This window comes from Lycorma delicatula, chromosome 5 (genome assembly GCF_047948215.1).
Source record: "Lycorma delicatula isolate Av1 chromosome 5, ASM4794821v1, whole genome shotgun sequence".
Lineage (NCBI taxonomy): Eukaryota > Metazoa > Arthropoda > Insecta > Hemiptera > Fulgoridae > Lycorma > Lycorma delicatula.
This window is the reverse complement of record NC_134459.1, coordinates 3928347-3949900: the sequence shown is the minus strand read 5'-3', so window position 1 is coordinate 3949900 and position 21554 is coordinate 3928347. Positions and strand designations below refer to the sequence as shown.

Here is a 21554-nt window from a genome sequence, read left to right as displayed (position 1 = left end):
GCTCAGTCGCATCCGTAATTTAGAGAATATGTTTTTGTTTTGTATACAGCATTTTTCATTCATCCCCAGAAATAAAAATCTGAATATGTTAGATCAAGCGATCTTGGTGGCCAGGAATGTGGGCCTCCACGACCGATCCTTTTCTCAGGGAAATGATAATTTAAGCGAGTGGAAACGGCATAAGAGAAGCCGAGAGGCGCGCCATCGTGTTGGAGGTATACTTTCCGTCTCGGCGCTAGAGGAACATCTTCAAGCGACTGCGGAAGTTCTTCTTCAAGAATTCTTGAAGTGAAAGTAGACCTCGGAATTTAAATGGCCAGGTAATATTAACGGTCCAAATAGCCGATTGTGAAGATTACCGCACCGTACATTGACGCCAAATCGTGTTAAAAATCGCCTTCCATCGATTCATGAGGATTTACTTTTACACATATATGTTCATCGCGTAAGTTGTTGACGTCATCTGGAGTGAAATTTGCCTCGTCGGTAAACAAAACGTTCTTTTAAATTAGTCGATTTGTATTCCACGAGTTGCAGAACTCCGAGCGAAGCGGACCGTCTCCTGGGTGTAGATGTTTAACTGGCAGTTTTTAATAAGGATAAAACTTGTTTTGTTTAAGTGACCTCCAAACCGTCGAGTGTGAAACTCCGATCCGCATAAAAAGACGTCATATACTGACGCCTGCACGCGCTAAACTCCATCGATAATAATTTCATCAATAATAGCGTCGTGTTGGACAGATTCGCCGGTACGAATACTAGGTAGTGAACCTGTTTCCCGAACATTGCGATCTGAAATCCTGCCATTCGGAAAACGTATATTATATTTTACTGCAGCGGCTGTAGCATTACCATTACACGCCTAAAATGAATACAATAACAACATATTCTTCTGTTTTAAATCAGGACGTTATTACTTAGATGGCAAACCGATCACGTTCAAACTAAAATTCGCAGAAAACCTTCGCTAACGACAGCACAGTTCATAGTACCCGATGATGCAGCTCTCCAAGATTCCCTATCTAGTGCCAGTAGTTTCATTTCGGTATACCCTCTACACCCTACATCCCTAACAATTTGTTTTATATATTCCAAACGCCTGCCTGCACAATTTTTCCCTTCTACTTGTCCCTCCAATATTAAAGCGACTGTTCCAGGATGCCTTAGTATGTGGCCTGTAAGTCTGTATCTTCTTTGAACTATATTTTTCCAAATGCTTCTTTCTTCATCTATTTGCTGCAATACCTCTTCATTTGTCACTTTATCCACCCATCTGATTTTTAACATTGTCCTACAGCACCACATTTCAAAAGCTTCTAATCTTTTCTTTTCAGGTACTTTGATCGTCCAAGTTTCACTTCCATATAAAGCTACGCTCCAAACATGTATTTTCAAAAAAGATTTTCCGACGTTTAAATTAATTTTTGATGTGAACAAATTATATTTCTGACTGAAAGCTTGTTTCGTCTGTGCTATTCAGCATTTTATATCGCTCCTGCTTCGTCCATCTTTAGTAATTCTACTTCCCAAATAACAAAATTCTTCTACATCCGTAATGTTTTCTCTTTCTATTTTTACATTCAGTGTTCCATCTTCGTTATTTCTACTATATTTCATTACTTTCGTTTTGTTCTTGTTTATTTTCATGCGATAGTTCTTGCGTAGGACTTCATGCTATTTATTGTTTCTTCTAAATCTTTTTTACTCTCGGCTAGAATTACTATATCTTCAGCAAATCGTAGCATCTTTTTCTTTTCACCTTGTACTGTTACTCTGGATCTAAATTGTTCTTTAGCATCATTAAGTGCTAGTTCTGGGTAAATATTAAAAAGTAGTGGGGATAGGGAACATCTTTGTCAGATTACCTTTTTTATTACGGCATCTTTCTTATGTTCAATTATTACTGTTGCTGTTTGGGTCCTGTAAATGTTAGCAATTGTTCTTCTGTCTCTGTATTTGAACCCTGATTTTGTTAAAATGGTGAACATTATATTGCAGTCTACATTATCAAATGCCTTTTCTAGGTCTATAAAAATGCCAAGTATGTTGGTTTGTTTTTCTTTAGTCTTCATTCTACTATTAATCTTAGCACTAAAATTGCTTCCCTTGTCCCTATACTTTTCCCGAAACCAAATTGGTCTTCTAACACTTCTTCCACTCTCCTCTCAATTCTTCTGTACAGAATGTTAGTTAAGATTTTTGTTGCGCGAGTAGTTAAGGTAAGTGTTCTGTAATCTTCATATTTATCTGCTCCTGTTTTCTTGGCGTCATGACTATAAGCTCTTTTTGAAGTCTGATAGAACTTCACCTTCTTCGTAAATATTACACACCAGTTTGTATAATCTATTTATTGCTTCCTTACCTGCACTGTGCAGTAATTTTCTTTCTGCCATTTAAATCTTTTAATGCTCTCTTAAATTCAGATCTCAGTATTGTTTCTCCCTGTTCATCCATTTCGATATAACTCTTCAATATATTTCACTCACCTGTCGACCTTTCATTTCCTACTATAATTTGGTGTATCATCTTTTTTCATACATTATTAGATTTTACTTTATGTAACACAAAATTTTCCTTAACTTTCGTGTATGCTCCGTCTATTTTAGCAATGATCATTTCTCTTTCCACGTCTGAATACTTTTCTTTAACCCACTCTTCTTTCGCTAGTTTGCACTTCCTGTTTATAGTATTTCTTAATTGTCTATATTTCCTTTTACTTTCTTCATCACTAGCATTCTTATATTTTCTACGTTCATCCATCAGCTGCAATATATTTTCTGGTATCCAAGTTTTTCTACCAATTCTCTTTGTTTCGCCTAAGTTTGCTTCTGCTGACTTAAGAATTTCCTTTTTAACATTCTCCCGTTCTTCTTTTACGCTTTCTACCTTATCTTTTTTACTCAGACCTCTTGCGATGTCCTCCTCAAAAATGTTCTTTATCCCCTCTTCCTCAAGCTTCTCTGTTTAATTGCTTTGTCAATTTCTTCATATACACACTCCACGTTGTCGTCATCATCATGGGCGCTTGTAGGCATATAGACGTTAACAATCATTGTCGGCTTAGGTTTTGATTTTATCCTGATTACAATGATTCTGTCGCTATGTATTTTGAATTACTCTACTTTCTTCCCTATCTTCTTGTTCATTACAAAATCTACTCCTGCCTCCCCTTTATTTGAAACTGTGTTAATTATTCTAAAATTACCTGACCAAAAGTCGTTTTCCTCTTCCCACCGAACCTCGCTAATTCCTACTACATCTACATTTATCCTATCCATTTCCCTCTTTAAATTTTCTAACCTATCAACCTTTTTTAGACTTTTAGAATGCTATTTTTTCATTTTTGTGGTGACCCCTTCCTTAGTAGTCTTCACTTGTCTTCCTCATTCATAATTAATTAACGTTCAACTTACTAATTAATAAAATCAATTGTAATAACATTACCTGAAGCCTAGTTTATGACAACAGTACCGGTCACTGAAGACAAGCTGCAAAGATATGTGCTATAACGTAAGTTTAAAAAATTACTGTATTAAAATGAATTTGGTTCAATTTGCAGTAAACATAACAGTTTTATATTGTTTTTATTGTAGAGCGATGGAAAAATCATTGTTAGTGTATTAATCATAATCATATTTTTCCTTAAAGATTTTCCAAATTCTTTTCCTTCTCCTTAAGTAGTGAAAAATAAATATTTCATCACAAAGAAAAATAACTACTTAAAAAGAATATCTTCTATTCAGATATAGGTTCATCATTAAAAAATGGTGGGTTTGAATAGGTCAGATCAGTGGGACATTTTAAGAAATTATGTTGGTAAGTGGAAAACCTCGTTCTAAAAAAAATTGTCATTTTAACCACTGTATCAGTCTTTGTATTGTTGCTGAGGTGTATTCCTTTGTTACTTTGTTTTCTGATCAAGAAAAAGGTCAGTGTATTTTGTGGCATACCGAACTGAAGTCATTAATTTTAGTCCAGTGTGCATTTCAGTGTACATATGAAAACAATATGTGATGCTGGTTCAATCGGCTCAAAGAAACAGGACATGTTCTCAAACAGAAATCGCCTGGAAGGCCCCCAGTTTCAGAAGAGAGTGTTGAATGAATTATACCATTTCCAATTAGAAGTTCTAATAAAATCCATTGCTCATTGAAGCTTTAAATTTCAAATTGAAGAAAAAACCATGTAGTTTTACATAAAAGGTTGCATGTGAAACATGCAAAATTCAGGCAATCTGTTCTAATTACGTTTCATGAAACAGATCGTTTTATTTTTCAATCATTATTTTTTTTTCTCTATTAGGTGGTGATAATATAATAATCACATTCATGATTTTTCTTAGATTTTCTTATTTTTGAATTATTTGTTTGTGATTTTCAATATTTTACTCTTCTGACTGTACGTTCACGTAACAGTTACATTATATTTGTCTAGCGTTAATTTTTTTTTATTAGATGGTAAATTCATAGTCAGTTTTGGTTAGAGGTCATAATTTTCCAGTTATTATATGATTTTCAGTTTATAATCTAGCGTTTTGTATAATAATGGATGGAACAATTTTACAAGATTTGTCTCGCTCGCTAGGTTATTTTCACGGTAGTTCATAGCATCGTTATACTGTCAGTATTTAGTTAGTATTTGACGATATATACATTTAGTAAAAGTATTATGGCTTTAAATCAGAAAATTTATTTAACGGTTTGCCTTTTATTGTATCTGTCTATGTGTGTTTTCTAATATTAAATTTCTTTTTGTCTTTTATTTATATATTTCACAGGTTATTCAAGAATCCCTGTTTATGAAACGCATCGTTATAATGTAGTTACTATGCTTTATATTAAAGATTTAGCATTAGTCGATCCTGATGACAACACTCCATTGAAAACACTTTGTCAGTTCTATCAGAATCCATGCTATTTTGTTTTTGAAGATATGACGTTAGATGTACTATTCAAACAATTTAAAGAAGGTAAGTGGCTCATTTATTAGATCATTGGAGTGGCAAGTGTTGTGGTATGTTTTGCTAACCGGTTAATTGTTATAGAAGATATCGCAAAAGAAAAAACTTGTCTTGCAATTTACGGCAAAACATTGAGTTTTTCTTTATCAAAAAAATCTTGTTCTTTTCCTTTCATTATTTTTAAGAATCAGTTTATTTAAAAATACTTGTATGAATTACGACAAATTACATTTGAAAAATAACCATTTTTTACTTACTTTTGCGGTTGAATAATGTTAATATCTCATAACTTTGTTAAAAAATTGTTATCTACTAACAGAGTTTTACTGAACGTTTAAGATTTTTTTTTAAATTTTCCTAATGGTTAGTTTCAAGACAGTAGCTGTTTAAATAAAGAAGTTATTTCATTATTGAGAGTAATTTTTTTAAAACAAGCACCATATTGAAACTGACAGTTGGAAATATTTGATAAAATTTTTGAACGATAAGAACTTTTTTTTTAATCGCATTTAAATGATAATTTTTTATAGTCTATTAATAAAATATGAATTTTGAAACTGAATTACAAAAAAATGGTACTTCTTGTCTCCAGATTTTCCGTAATTCTTCCACTAACTGTACAGACTTACTTTAAATAATTTATAATATAAAACTCAATTTTTTCCTGTAGGTTATAAATTTTAAGATACAAGTTTTTCTTTTTGAATTATAATTTTATTTTTTAGTTTTACGATGCGCTTTAATCATTTACTTTATTTGCATGCTTGATTGTAGATATGTTTGTTAAAATAATGTTGCTTGTCTGTTATTGTTATTAGTTTTTTTTAATGAATTATAACCACAACACGTTTTTAAAGCTTTCTTCTTTTAAGTTGTTTGAATTATTTATACGTCATACGTTTTTTTATTTTGCTCGAGATACAAATCTCATAGTTAATTTGTTTACGGTGCAAAGTGTCTTCAATAGAATTCTGTCATCCGGTTTGAGTCGTACGCTTGTGTATTATTAATTGTTATATATATATTTTTGTGTATGTTATATTTTATTAGGTTACTCAAGAGTACCTGTGTATGTAGGTGACCGTCATAATGTTGTTACGGTGCTTTTAATAAAAGATTTAGCGTTAGTAGATCCTGATGATAATACACCTTTGAAGACACTTTGTCAGTTTTATCAAAATCCATTTAATTATGTTTTTGAAAATACTACCCTTGATGGTTTATTAAAAAAATTTAAAAAAGGTATGTATGTTGGTACATTTAATAGTAATTTGAAATAATTTTTTTTAATTTATAAAAGGTTGGTTTTTACTTTAAAACAATCTTTGAACACTCCCTATGTAAATTTTTATAAAAATAATCTTCTTTGTTCTTTTGTTCTTTTTTACTGGAACTTGTTAATTCTTGTGTACGATTTTAAACGCTTACTACAACCGTTAGGAATTTAATATGTGATCGTTAAAGATTTTCCTTAAATTCTATATCTAATAAGTTTTTTAAAACCGTATTTGTTGCTCATCACTTAAAAGAAAATGATGAAAAATAAAAAGCATCTATCCGTGATTTTTTCTCATTTGATTATTACTTAAGAAAGCCTTATGTTGCTTTATGGTTCTTTGTGCATAATTTTCTTTATTCTATGACATCTAATTATTCAGCAGTGAAATGTGTGTTTATTTAATTTATAAGTCTAGCAACAGTTTAAAAAACTTGTGTAAATGCAGAAGCTTCATTATTCCAGACGGTCTGTAAATAGTATGTAATTAAAGGAAAATTCTTGATTCCTCATCTTGTTTCTTCAGTTAATTCATTAAAAGTTTGAAACTAACAAATTTTATAATATTTTGTATATGAATAAACACTATTATCTAGTTATATAGTGTTATGAATTTTATTATTAATGATAATTTTTTAGATGATTAGTTTACAATGACATTTGGCACTTCAAATCATATTGGCATTGATGTTAAATAATCTTGCTAAATGATTTTTTTAGCAATATCTTATGATAGTGAAACTTCATTATACTATATCAGGATATCTTTGTCAATTAAAATTAAAAACTCCTTTCTATACAGTTTAGCACACTGAATGTCATACCATAGTATGCAAAGGAGTTTTTGCATGTGCTGATATAATGTATGTGTAATTTATAATTTTAAACTGTTGAAGATGAAGTGAATATTTCAAAAGTGCTCAGTTGGTAAGCGTTCATAGTTTTTAATCGACTGTATCTGGTGGTTTTAGTACTGTAATTAATTAAACTTATTTATTATACATAATTTTTTGAAAATTGAAATAATTCATCTACATATTGACCACTGTGCTAATTAAATTAAAAAAAATAATAACCCAACCACCAAAATACAGTAACAGAAAAACCTAAAAAAACGAATACCAATAGTTAACTTTTTGTTGGATCCCACATCATCAGTCGGTACAAAATATTATAATTACGTCAAACAAATAAGAAAAAATAAATAAAAACTTAAAAATTTGAAAAACAAACTCTCTAATAACACAAATCTCTATTTATAACACAAATCCAGTGCTATTACTGGAATCACTGCTAACTTCACTGCCAAAATTTTAACACACACATATATATATATAAAATATGTGTATGTGTATAAATTGCCAATTTCTGAAATCTGTGTAATTATATGTGACTATTATTTTGTAAAAAAATTACATAAAATAATGATTAAAATCTTAATATTATTTAATTAAAAAATGATTTCAAAGTGTCTAAATCTTTTATGCTTTTATCTTGGCAACATATTACGTGTAAAATGGTTTGCATATGAAGTAAATTATGTAAGAGCACAAAGAATTAAGATACGTTAAAGCCAAGTAATGCTTACATTTATCACAGCTGAGATGTCAGACCTCATATTGCCAGACCCTTATAAATTAACTTCAAAAATATAATCTATGTGTGTTTATAAGTAAACATTAAAGGGGAATAAGTGATATGAAGTTTGAAAGATTAGTTTAATTTTGGGTTTTTCCACGTTTAAAAAAAGTTTTAGTAATTCTTCAACAGTTTATGTTGAAAAATGGTTTTGCACTATTGTAGAGAAATAAATGCAGTTTTTGATGTCTTAAGTAAAATAATTTTGTCCTCCCTTTTTTTTTAACAAAAAAGATCAGAAAAATCAGAATTTGAACTTATTAAAATTTCTAAATTTTATGAAAAATTAGCTAGTTTTTTTTTCAAGAAGTACAGTTTTTCTAAGCTATTGTATTTATCAGAATAGTGAAATCAACTAATATTTATTAATAGTACAATTTTTAATATTTATGCTTTTTTTTAGTAGGCTAAATAATTAATAAAATTGTTCAGTTAACCCTTCTTGTTTCTACTTATTTCACAATGAATGCTTCTTGATTTTATTTTATATTTACGTAATTTTAATGTATATATTTTTGTAGTTTAATTGCTGTAGTTAATTTTATGTAGAATTAAAGATACATTAATTCTTGTTGATCAGTTATAAATTAGTTTAATTGTTAAATAGCATTACAGTAATCTGAACTTTATCTTTGATTTTGCATTAAGTAGAACCCCAGGATGTATAATTCAGTTTTAATTTCAAGTATCAAAATCATAGTGCATAAGGAGTCAAGGAAGAAGCCTCCCTGAAGATTGTGGTTACTGCAATTGGGTGATCCTGGGCAGTGGTCTAGTACCAGCTGATTCTTCCACGAAGGTGCTGCTACACAGCAACAAGTATGCAGGAGAATTTATCTATGAATAGACGTTTTCAGGACCAATCGAGCACGGAGCACTCATCAATCCCCATTGATAACAAGTTACGGATATGTCACCTGAACATTGAATCGATTTCATCTGCTAAGAATCAATATCTTTCACGCCTGGTGCTGCAGAATGCTGTGGATGTTGTGGCAAAACAGGAGACTCGTACCAAGGACTCACACAGACATGTCTTTGTTTTGGCTATGGAGATTGCCGACATCACTGTTGTAAATATTTACAAACCTCTGCAAGTCAGTTGGCCAGTTTCACCTGTAAGATCCTTCAATCACCCAGTTGTGTATGTTCACAACCATAGCCATGCCTGGGGATATCAGGACAGCAATGGAGCTATTCTAAATGAGTGGATGGATATGTACAATCTCCAGCTTGTATACGACGTTAAAGATCTAGGAACGTTCCGATCTGGTAGTTGGCTGGATTATTCTCCTGATTTGTGTATCATATCCAAATCTGGACATAACGACATGTGGCAATGAATAGGGTCTTTCCTACGCAGGCAGCATAATTCATTATGGTACTAAAATTCCATTAGTCACCTCCTTCCCTCAAACTTGATGGAATTTTCAGCTTGCAAACTAGGAACTGTTTCGGAGTGATCTTGATAATACCATTCAGTGGATTCCCCCAATTCCATCCAATTATGAGCGATTTGTGGTTGCGATTAAAGTTAATGACAGGAGCTGTATTCCACGTGGGTTTCAGAAGGACTACATCCCAGACGGTCTCAAGAGTGCGATTATATGCTGAGTATCAGGAATCTCACAATGACACAACACCTGATGATCTCTTGAGAAATCTCAATAAGAACTGGAGGGAAAAATGGCATAAAACATCTGCAGGACTCAACGCATTTCAGTTGGAAGGCCTGAGGCCTTATAAGGAAGCTTGGTACAGATCCAAGGTTGTCAAGTACAGTCACACGTGTGAATGCCAATGATGTTGGATCCAGACGAATGAAGATTTCAAAAACTAAAATAGACAAGGCGCACACACGAACCACAAAAAATTAATTGTACTTAAAAAGATCCCATCTGAAAACACATCCAGACTACTCACATGACTTCTGCATTGAGGAGCTCGATATAGCCTTGAATATGCTGAAGGTAAATAAAGCTGTTGGCGTTGCTGGCGTATATCTGGAGGTTCTTAAGGCCATTAATCTAAAACTAGATTGTGGCTCATTGAATTTTTCAATGAGATTTTGAGAAGTTGAAAAGTTGTCAAAGCTTTTCAAACAGGCGGAGGTAATTGCCATCCTGAAACCAGGCAAAGACAGAACTGATGCTTCTCACTACCGACCAGTATTGCTACTCAGCATGACCTACAAGCTACTAGAAAGGCTTATTCTAAATCGCATTGAAGAGGCTATTGATCAAATCATCCCTGCCAAGCAGGGTGGCTTTAGGAAGCATTGGAGCTGCTGCACCAGGTCTTAACATTGACAACTTTAGTGGAGGCTGGATTTCAGGGAGGTCTCAAATCGGCTGCAGTTTTTGTGGATCTTATGGCAGCTTATGACACTGTGTGGTGGGAGGGAATGATGTTGAAGTTTATTGAGGTCATCCATGTCAAAGGCGGGCGTTTCTAGTGAGCAATGTGCTCTCTGACAGGCGCTTTAAGGTGTTTCTGAATGGACAGGCTAGAAGATGGAGGACTCTGAATAATGGCTTACCTCAGGAATCAGTTCTGGAACCTGTTCTGTTTAACCTGTATATCCATGTCCTGTCAAACACGGACTCCATGAAAATCCAGTATGCAGACGAACTAGCATTGGTCTTCCAGTGTAAGGATCTTATGGACTGTGGAATTGTGTTGAAGGAGATCTGATGAAATTGAGTGATTACTTCCATTACCCAGCCTAAGTCATTCAGCCAACCAAAATTCAGCCTAAGCCAAATAAGACTGAGGTTACTGCATTCTATCTAAATAAATATGTGACTTTTGACAGAATCAAAGTCCCCCATAATTACAATCCAATATATCTGGGAATCATTCTGGTTCGGCACTTGACATTCAAACAACAGTGCATAGGTTATATAAGAAACTCGGCTTGAGAGTGAATCTACTTCACAAGATTGCTGGAATCAATTGGGGTGTGGACACCAATACTGTGTGCTCTGTTGCGCTTGCTCTTGTGCGAGTGATGATTCAATGGATGTAAATGACTCACTTTAACCCACCGGGTTGGTGTAGCGGTGAATGCGTCTTCCCAAATGAGTTGATTTGGAAGTCAAGAGTTCCAGCGTTCAAGTCCTAATAAAGTTAGTTATTTTTACATGGATTTGAATACTAGATTGTGGATACTTGTGTTCCTTGGTTGTTGGGTTTCAATTAACCACACATCTCAAGAACGGTGACTGTACAAGACTACACTCATACATATCATCCTCATTCATCCTCTGACGTATTATCTGAGAGGTAATTACCGGAGGCTAAACAGGAAAAAGAAAAGAAAGGAAAGATGACTCGCTTTGTTTTTTTCACAAATTTATCCATTTCGTTTAAGAATTTAATTGAAAAAAAACCAGTTACACTGTTTGACTGCACATTACCGAAACCTGAATTATTATTATTATTTTCAATGCATCTTCGCTTTTAAAAACTTGAATAAAGGTACCAGACACATTCAAAACTAATATGACATTGTGCAACCCCTTATACCTCATTATGCTGCTGAGAGAACAGTATGTTTAAAAGTATCATAAGCATGTTTGAACATGACGCTGTCACAGCAAATATTATGCAAGCAAACCAAATTAAAATGAGCACATACAAATGAAGTTGGAACCGGTAAATTGCTCATGTTTGTAAACTTCATATATGCATGTTCATACCTGTCACTATCAATGCAGATAAATAGTTTTAACTTTTTAACTACTTTAATTTGGTTGTGGTTGTTTGAGGGGGGGGGGGCGGGTTGTGAAATATGCATAAAATGTCAATAAATTTGACAGAACACAGTCTCAGATTACAGTCTATTTCTATTAAATTTTGCCTTAACATCTATTGACATTAAATAATTCATTGTGAAAGAAAATTTATTGGAAAAGGAAGTAATTTCTGATGGCAGGGTTTTAATATACTAAATAGCAATAAAAGTATAATATAAGATAATAGTATTTTTTTATTCTATTCTTTTTTTTTTATTTTCCTAATGTGTATGTTGCAATCTGCTCAAGTGAATAATAAGCAACCCCCACATGGCGTAATTAGATGAGGGTGATATGTATGACATGTAAATAAGGTGGGTGTAGCCTTGTACTGACTCAGGCCGACCATCCTTGAGACATGTGGTTAAGTGAACCCCAACCACCAAAGTACACCGGTATCCATCGTTTAGTTTTCTAATCCGTATAAATCACAACTAACTTTACTAGGATTTGAACCTTAGAACCTTCGACTTCGAAAATCAGCTGTTAAACACTTGATTTGTGATGACGAGTTAACCACTAGACCAGCCTGGTGGGCTAAATAATATTTTTAAAGATAATTTTTTTTTATATCAGCATCCATTGTACTAATGAAAAATTATATGTATATAAATATTATAAAACAAGTATTTCAAACTGTGTTTATTAATTTAATTTTCTAATGTGCGATCTTTTTTCATTAAAATTTCTTTAATTAATTTACATTATTAATTAAATCAAGTTTATTTTAATAAAAATGATTATTCTGGTTGATGATTAATCACCGCAAGGTGGAAGGTTGAGCATGGGAATATGGAATGGAAATTTTGTAGCTATGTGAAAAATAACATGCCATAAATAAAAATTTCTTTTTATTTAACTTGTTCATGATATATTGCATGTTTTTTAAAATTTATTTCATAAATTTTGTTTGTCTTTTGATTTTAGTTTCTAATGAATTGATAGAATTAAATTTTTTTAAATATTTTTCATGCATGCTATTAACAGAACTCTACAAACTTATGTATGTTTATGTATTTAAAACTGATTTACAAGCATGAAACATTTAATTTGTTGAAAATTGGTGTTGTTGTGAATTAATGGAAGTATACACAATGAAGCGATGAATGAATAATAATTTAATGTCATCCAAATTCTTTTCCTTCTCCTTAAGTAGTGAAAAATTGATATTTCATCACAAAGAAAAATAACTACCAAAGAATAGACCTACCAATCAAATTAATTTTGTTTCATGATTCTCATCTGTGACAGGTAGTATGTAATAAATGGAAAAATGTTAAAAAAAATGTTTCAGTAATTTGATCTTCTCAAAAGAAGGGGTCAAATGGACTCATGTGGTCCCTTTCTTCACATTAACTCCAGAAAACCCAGGATCGAAGTCGCTTTTTTCCTTTATTTGGGTTTGGATCATTACCAACCTGTATATCAATTTAACCTCATGCATTTTCAGTTACGTGTAAATAAAAATCGTGTTTTTTTTTATTTAGCAAATAATAACCTGGTCAAAATATATTTTTCAAATATAATAGCATAAGCACAATACCGTTTTTGAAAATAATACTTTTTATAGAAGATTCAAATTAACAGGAAATTTGTATATAAAAGAGGAAGACTAGATCTAGATCATTAATTGAGATTAAAAGTATTACAGAACTATCAAATTTGGGAAACCGATATAATTATAAATTTGGGGAAGTATATTAGGAAGGAAGGAGGAATATTCTGTCAAATAGTTTAGGATAGAATACCTTTACTCAGTGTTAGAATTATCTTTTGTAAATCGGGAGTAAAAGGTTATTGAACTAAATACCTTTGCTAATAAAATACTAATACTTTCGTTAACAAAAAATTGAGCATTTGGTAGTTGGATAACAGTGAGGACCTATTTACCAAGAGGATTAATGTATTATTATTATTATTGTTGAGCATTTTGAATTGTTGGATGGGTTAGCTTTTAATATTTATGTACTAGTTCAGTAGTAGTAGCTTATTTTGAGTGATGTAATTATATATATTTTTTTATACTATGTATTATATTTTCCTTATAATCTGAATGATATTGAAATGGATATAATTACCACCTGCTACTATGAACATGAAACTTAAGTTTCATTAATTCATCCGTCCCAAAAAATAAAAAGCATAATATTTCCACTTTTATTCTCAAATAGAGGTCATGGTTAACGGTTTATAGTTTAGTTTGCTTCTTCCACGTGCCAAATAATTATGGATAGAATGAAGGTTAACTTTAGGAAGCCTTAATTGAAATGTGTACTCTTAATTAAAGTTGAAAAACTGTACGTATAATAGTCAGAGTTGTATTTTTATGTGTATGTAGGAGAATGTGTGTGAAGAATGTAGGAAGCCTTGCTTTATTTATTAAGCATCTCAGTCCGGTGTTGGGCTTTTTGTAAAGGCAACAGCTTTGAAACAGGATTCTCAAATAGGTCTGTAATCAAAGCTTCACCGAACCAAACATATATCAAATGTATAATTAAACAGATAATCCTGACGTTCAGATGGATTCAGTAGACCTCTAGAAATAGAAACCTGTAAAATATTATCCGCAGAGGAAGGGCCAGGAATAAAGATAAGCTATAGATAGTAACAAAAACAACAGTCTGCTTGCAATGGCAAAACAAGTTTAACAACCCTACACAAAGAAAAGGCACCCTCCAGGCAGTGGACATCCAACTTTTCCAGAATTCCCTCCGGATATATGAATATCTTTACCTTCAAAAGCATTATTGCATTATGATTTAATGATTCTGCATTAACTGGCTCAAATTGCTGCAAATTTTTTTCCTCCGTTAAAAGTATTTGTTTCTTGAGAACGGCCTTACGCTTCTTTAAATTAACCTTCATTCTACCAGAATTATTTGCAGTGAAGAAGTTTACTAAACTGTAAACCATTGACCGTGACCTCTGTTTCAGAATAAAAGTGCAGATATTTTACTTTTTATTTTTTGGAACGGGTGAATTAATGAAACTTAGTTTCACGTTCGTTGTAGGTGGTAATTATATCTGTTATGTTATCGTTAAGAGTATAAGGAAAATATTCAGTTTTAGTGAATAAGTTTCCATGTCTTTTAATAAAACACTATTTGGATCTTTTCTACCGGTATCAAAATTTTTTCTTAGCATTGGAAAATATTTGTTTTATACTGAATTGAATATGAAATTTATAAAAAAGATATAATTTTGTACTAACTCTTAGATACTCTATTAATAATTGATTAATCTATTAATTAAGAAAACAGTAAAAAGGAGAGTTTAGAGTTGAAGATACTTGGAATTATTGAAAAGAGGTACATTAAAATATTTATATAAAATAAAATATATGTAATAATTTTCAAGAAGTGCTGATTTTTCATTGTTTAGTAAGTTGTCAAAAGTTTTAAAGTTTATTGTGTGAAAAAACATTTTTTTGTCTCTGAAATCCTCATTGTTGGTCAAAATATTAAACTTTCAAATGCCAAATTAATGAAGTTCTAGTGGATGCGTCTTCTACATGGCTTTATTTAAAATAGTATTATTTACAATATAATTTTTATTTTGGAATTTAAAAAAGTTAAAATTAAAAAAATGTTTACTGTATTATATTATTGACTTTTTTAGGTAACAAAGGTCATATGGCGTTTGTACATCGTGTTAATAATGAAGGAGAAGGTGATCCATTTTATGAAACTGTTGGTATCATTACATTAGAAGATGTAATTGAAGAGCTTATTCAGGCTGAAATCATGGATGAGACTGATGTTTGGAGTGAGTATTAAAATTTTATATCTATAGAAGAGATTATTGAAATAAATTAATTTACTGTTATTAATTCTGTAAGTTTATTTACCCAACTATATGGTATTTTCAACTCGGTATAAAAAAATGAAATTAAAATAAATAACTAAATAAAAATAGATACATTTATTGTCACTTTACCAAACATTACAATAATTACAAAATTTTAAGAATTGTAACAATTGAAAATAGTAACATATTGAACTTGCTAAAACAAAACACTGAGACAATGGACTACTAATTTGATTATATTAGGTGAGCAACTTAAAACCCAAGCGCTACAGACACAATTGCGACATGTAACATTCTCTGAATGAAATGAAAAAATAAAATAAACATAAATTAAATTCTGTATTTACCATAAAAAGATTACTTATTTACCATATTTTTACAAAAGATGTTTGAATTGAACGCCTGATGCACTTTTGTGCTCGAGTGATCGATCATATTGAGTCACTTGATGCAAAACATGTTGTCATTGCTGTTGATTTGTTGAATGTTCACTTTCACTTCATTGATACTGTGAGAATTCAATATATAAACTTTATTTTTAAAATAGCTCCAAAGGAAAAAATTACAACTTGACAAGAAGGAAAATGTGGAGGTTACCGCCCTCTGCTGACAGTTATGTAAAAGCTGCATGAATGCGTGCTAGTGAATTATTTAATGTGTGAAATGTGCCTTCATCTTGTTCGAAGAAGCTGTGCTTTTTTCATGATCTGTTTACTGAGATAAAAGTTTGAAAATTGTGTAGTTACTGTTTTGGATCGACAATCCTGTCAAACAGTATTGCCTCCCAACTATATGATTACAAGAAACTGCACACCATATGCTGATTTTCCCATTGTGAGGAGGTAGACACGTGGGATACAGCTTTGGATTTATTTGTCCATCAAGAATGTTTTTTAGCAGTCTCGAAGAATGTTTTTATGCAAGAATCAAGACATTTCAGTTTGTCTATTTTCTTAAGGTGTTGCACAGCTGTTACACAGTATAGTTTAAAATTTAAATCATGGAGAACCTTATGGCAAGATGTGTTTTAACTGCTTTGTTGTGATAACTTGCATTTGTATTTTTTTGGTTAGGAAATTTTTCCATAACATTTGACACATTTCTTGAAAGGATCCAGAATGTGCATAAGCTTCCACTATAGCAACCCTTTTCATGATTAAAGAAAGGGGTTTGCCCCTTTCGGTTCTGCTTTAAGTTAAGAGTCATTTTAAATTGTTCTGTAAAATAAATCATTTGTACTTTAGATTGGTTAAAGATTGTTACACTGAATTTCAGGTTGAATTAGAATTATAACATTTTCTGTTTTGCTGCAGTTAAAAATCAACTATTTTTTCATTTAACATTATTTAATCAGTTTTTTCTCAGAATTAAATTCTGTCCAAATTTTTATTTCTTTAGTTTTATAAAGTTAATTTTAAACATAAAAACGTATGTTTAATCGATCCATTTTTTGAGGTTTACATTTTAGTAGAAACTTTTGAAGATATAGTTCCGGATCGTATTAGAAATTCGCTAGTTCAAATATCATATAAAACTACTAACTTTATTTCATAATTTCTTCCCAAAAATTTAAATTCAATATTAATTTATCTTTTTACTGGAATGAGGGCAGCATTTTTTGGTACCTGTTGCTTAAAACAAAGCATTTTTATATTAATATTCGTTTGAATTTTTTGCAGAATGAGGATAAAACTTATGAATCAATCTGTTTGTACGTATTCATATAGTATATCTTTTTTAAAATGCTTCTAGTCATGTTGTTGTTATGATTCGAATAAAAATAATTTTTTAATCATAAAATAAAAGTAGTGGGCAGCAGTAAAATAACATCCTAAATTATCAGAATTCATCTAAAAAATTTTATGAATTGACTAGCTGGTCGGGGCTCGCTTTACTTGCCTGACTGAGAGGTGGACCCTCACACACAGAGGTGGACCACCTCAAACGCAAATTTGTGTTTGAGGTGGGTTCTGAGACATTCAACTCGTCAGAAAGACACCTGAATTCACATTTGTATGGAACTTAACAAACATTTTTAGCAGAAGGTTTTTTGTGGTGAGGTTTAGAGGCTTAACATTTTCTTTTCTGGATTTAGCGGCAGTAGTGATAATACTGAATTTTACTGATTAGATTCTCATGGACATATTTTCTCAAAGTTATGATTTTACAACTTTTTAATTTACATTGCATATGTGAATCTATGAGAATTGTTTAATATTTAAAGAGGCAAGTGACTGTAGAAAATCATTATTTTTTAAATGACAATGATACCGATGCTACTTTTCAACATAATCCCTGATTATATTTAAGTACTTTACCCGTATTTGTCTGAACTTTCTGATTATAGTAGTAAAGAATTGTTCACCTCTGTGTCCAAGCCATTCTTGTACCGCATTCTTGACCCTTTTATTTTTGCTGAACTAGGTGCCGTGCAGAAATTCTTTGAGAGGATCAAACTTAAAAAGAATCTGATGGTGCAAGAAAGGGATTGTAAGGTGGGTGTGACAATACCTCCTATCCTGACTTTTGAATAGCATCCGTTGTCTTTTTAGTGGTACAGGGAGGCAAGCATTATTTTATGGAAGAAATATGACTTTTGAGATAGAAACAGTTGACATTTCCTCCTTATTGTGGATTTCACTTTACTTTCTAGCATGTCACAGTTGATTGTACATTTTACTTCCATATAATCTCAATAAATTGGGCCTCTACAGTCTAGAAACACCATTGCATCAGTTTACTGGCTGACTCAGATGTTACCGTTCTGTATTCTGGCATTTCGATTCCGGCTCAAAATGATGAATTTAAATTTCATCACGATTTATTGTGCAATTTAAAAAACCTTCTGCCAAAAACGATTTTGAAGTTCCATACAAATGTGAATTCAGGTGCCTTTGAGATTTTGAATCTACCGTTTTAGAACCCACCTCAAACATGTTTTTTTGGTAATTCAAACTACCATGGATAATGGACAAGAAACTGCCACACTTGTACTACAGATTTCAGCTTTTCAAAAATTTCCCCAGTTTTTTGCATTCGTCCTTATGAAAAAGATCATTAATGCAGTTTTACAAAGCATCAATTGAAATTTCCACTGGTCTTTTGTTTTGATGAAAATCAGTGCAACTTGTACCGTCTGATTTAAACTATTTGATCTGCTTATAAAGATTTACTCGATTATTACAGTGTTCACCATTCAGTTTTAACATTGAAAATGAATTTCAGCCGTTTTACAGCTTCAGAAAATAAAAATAACAATGTGCTGTTTTTCTGTGTTACATGTTTCAAGGTGAGCTGATATTTTTAAATAAACAAAATAGATTTTATTAAGGGAAATTCTTTTCAAATATCTGATATTTTCTGTCAGGGGGTGCCTGTTTGAATGTGTGACAGTTTTAGTTTATTCTATTGAATAGTTTTTCTGTCGTCATTTTTCTATTTAATTATTGAATGACTCATACATTCTGGATCATAATAAGTATGCCTGTTCTGGAAAATCAGATGTTATTTAAAGTATCGCTTTCCATGTGTTTGAAAATTTTTTGTTCGCAATTTTATTTTTGGATGTAATATTAAATTTTGTAAAATTAACAACAATAATTAACTTCTAAAATAGTTTGCATGACAAACTGCGAAGAAACAAGAAAAAAATTTTCTTCATATTTTATTGTGATAAATGATAAGACTTCATTTGTATAAATTTACTGCTATTCATATAATTGGTAGGAAAATATTTTTCCTACTACGGTTATGAAATTTTATTTTGCTTTGTTGTAAATTATGTATTTATTTTTTTGTTTTGTACTAACAGCCGATAATAGAACAAAACATCGTCGTTCAGCCCGTAATATCAAACAAGATTTTACAGCATTTGCTGAGCGAAGTGAAGTACAGAGAATTCATATATCGCCACAGCTCACACTTGCTACATTCCAGTACCTTAGTACATGTAAGTTATTAATGATTTTTAATAAAAAGAATTTTATTTAATTTTTTTATTATGTCATTTTTAAAGTGGGTTATTCAGTAAGTCACAGTGTACTTTACACACAGTCCCCTCATATGCGGATGAAATATCTTATTCTTAATTGTGTGAAGTATATATCCTCCGTTAATTTAATATAGAGCTCTATTCAGTATAGCTATTTATATTAAATCATTCATAGTCATAATTTCAACTATTATTAAATTATTATTAAAACTATATTATTATAAAATCATAAAACAGGAGAATTGAGTAATCAGTCGATAAATGCTATTGCAGTGATGATGATTCCTCACTGAAAATGTTAAAATATTAATAAATGTGAGAAACTTCTCAAAAGTGAATTTCATTGATTTTTTATTTGTTAGAGAAAAGTACAGAAACGGTGACATTTATTTGGTACAAAAGTAGCTGATTCAATTAGATATAAATTTGGAAAATCTTATTTTCCTTAAAACAATGCAAAAAAAATTTGAAGTGTTAGCAAAGGTTAACTGGTATTTGTTTCTTTTTCTGTTAATTTCACTTTAATTAGATTAACATATTCTGAAAAGTTCATTAATTTTATGTGATTTTACTAATTTTTTTCATAATTCATTTGTTCTGTATTGATTTTTTGTCTCTAATGCCTTACATTTACATTTTAGTATTACCAAATTAATTAAAAACATTTCTTAAAAACTAGATCATGTAAATCATATAGCATCAACAAATATTCTTCTGAAGCAAATTTTTTGTAATTCTCCAGAAAATTTGTTTCGTAGTTCATTTAGGTTTAATATTTGTATAATCTAAACAGTATTTCCAGCTTTTTATAATATTGATCCATCAGAATCTTTTCCTTTTTTGTGAAGGATGACTTCAGCATAAAAAAACTTCCTGAGCTGTAGTGGAAGTTTACACTACACACTACATTGTAAAACTAATACAGAGGAATAATATCAATATTAAAAAGATTAATTTCACTAATATGAAATTAAATTTAGTTTGTCAAAAAGGAGTACCTACATTTGAATTCAAAAAATTGTTTACTCTCAATATCTTAGAGTATTGTATACAAGCTGACCTCTGAAGCGGAGTGAGCATCTTTGTCTTTCATCCAGAAGGTTCTAGGTATAAATCACAGGCTTGGAATTTTTTTCATAAGCTATAATATTCATTCTCACCATTATTAGTGCATACAGTAATTTTGTTGCTTAAAGAATACAGAATAAAGTCATGAGGTCGATGAATTCTTGGCAGACTTGTTAAAATTACCAAGTATCAAAATAGTACATTAGCTTAATTTTTTAAATAGAAAATTGTTATGATATAATTTCTAATATAAAATGTTTGATATTGTATTAGTTATATGCATGGTTTATTTTACTTTCAGTATTATTTTTATGTATTCATTCTATCTTTCTTAGCTGTTGATCCATTCAAACCAGAAGTCATATCAGAATCAGTTCTTAGCCGGTTATTAAAACAGGATATTATTCATCATATAAAAGTGAAGAAGGACAAAAGTAAAAACGATCCCGATACAATTATTTATCAACAGGGAAAACCAGTTGATTATTTTGTTCTTATATTAGAAGGTCGTGTGGAAGTCACTGTTGGTCGTGAAAATCTTGTTTTTGAAAGCGGCCCTTTCACATATTTTGGGCTTCAGGCACTTATGCAGACTGTAGGTGTAGGTGAGTAATGTTACATACTTTGTAAGTTTTTTAGTACTTAAGTATTTGTGTGGAGTTAATCATTCTGTCAAGAACTATCTGGAAGAATAATTGGGATTTAAATCATAAATTGAAAGGTACTTCTTGTTTGATTGTGAAAAATTGTTTTAATATAGGACAAAAGCCCTTTAATAATTAAAAAAGTTTCTTTTAATTGAATAAGATAAAAATAATTAATTTATTTCCTAATTAAATAAAATAAATAAGGAAATGAAATCTTGCAGTGATGGCAAAGTCCAATGGACTTTGGTAAATATAAAGAAATTCATATTTGATTAGACACACTGTAAGATTTAATGATCACAAATAAAAATTTGCACTTGAGAATGTAAAATATTTTTGATCAAATTGAATGAATAAAGATTTATAAAAA

The 21554-nt window shown here is 31.0% G+C and overlaps 1 protein-coding gene across 6 annotated transcripts in view; it reads left to right on the top strand.

The window, feature by feature from the left end:
* uex (metal transporter uex) overlaps nucleotides 1-21554 on the top strand; it is a 275296-nt gene that overhangs the window by 196101 nt on the left and 57641 nt on the right. For 5 of the 6 annotated variants that reach the window (XM_075365555.1, XM_075365556.1, XM_075365559.1 and 2 more), the window contains 4 exons: nucleotides 4778-4969; nucleotides 15290-15436; nucleotides 19290-19427; nucleotides 20873-21142. In XM_075365555.1, the coding sequence (XP_075221670.1) occupies nucleotides 4778-4969; nucleotides 15290-15436; nucleotides 19290-19427; nucleotides 20873-21142 (747 nt within the window). Of the gene's footprint in view, nucleotides 1-4777; nucleotides 4970-6010; nucleotides 6203-15289; nucleotides 15437-19289; nucleotides 19428-20872; nucleotides 21143-21554 lie in introns of all 6 variants that reach the window. The other variant, XM_075365554.1, reaches the window with a different exon arrangement.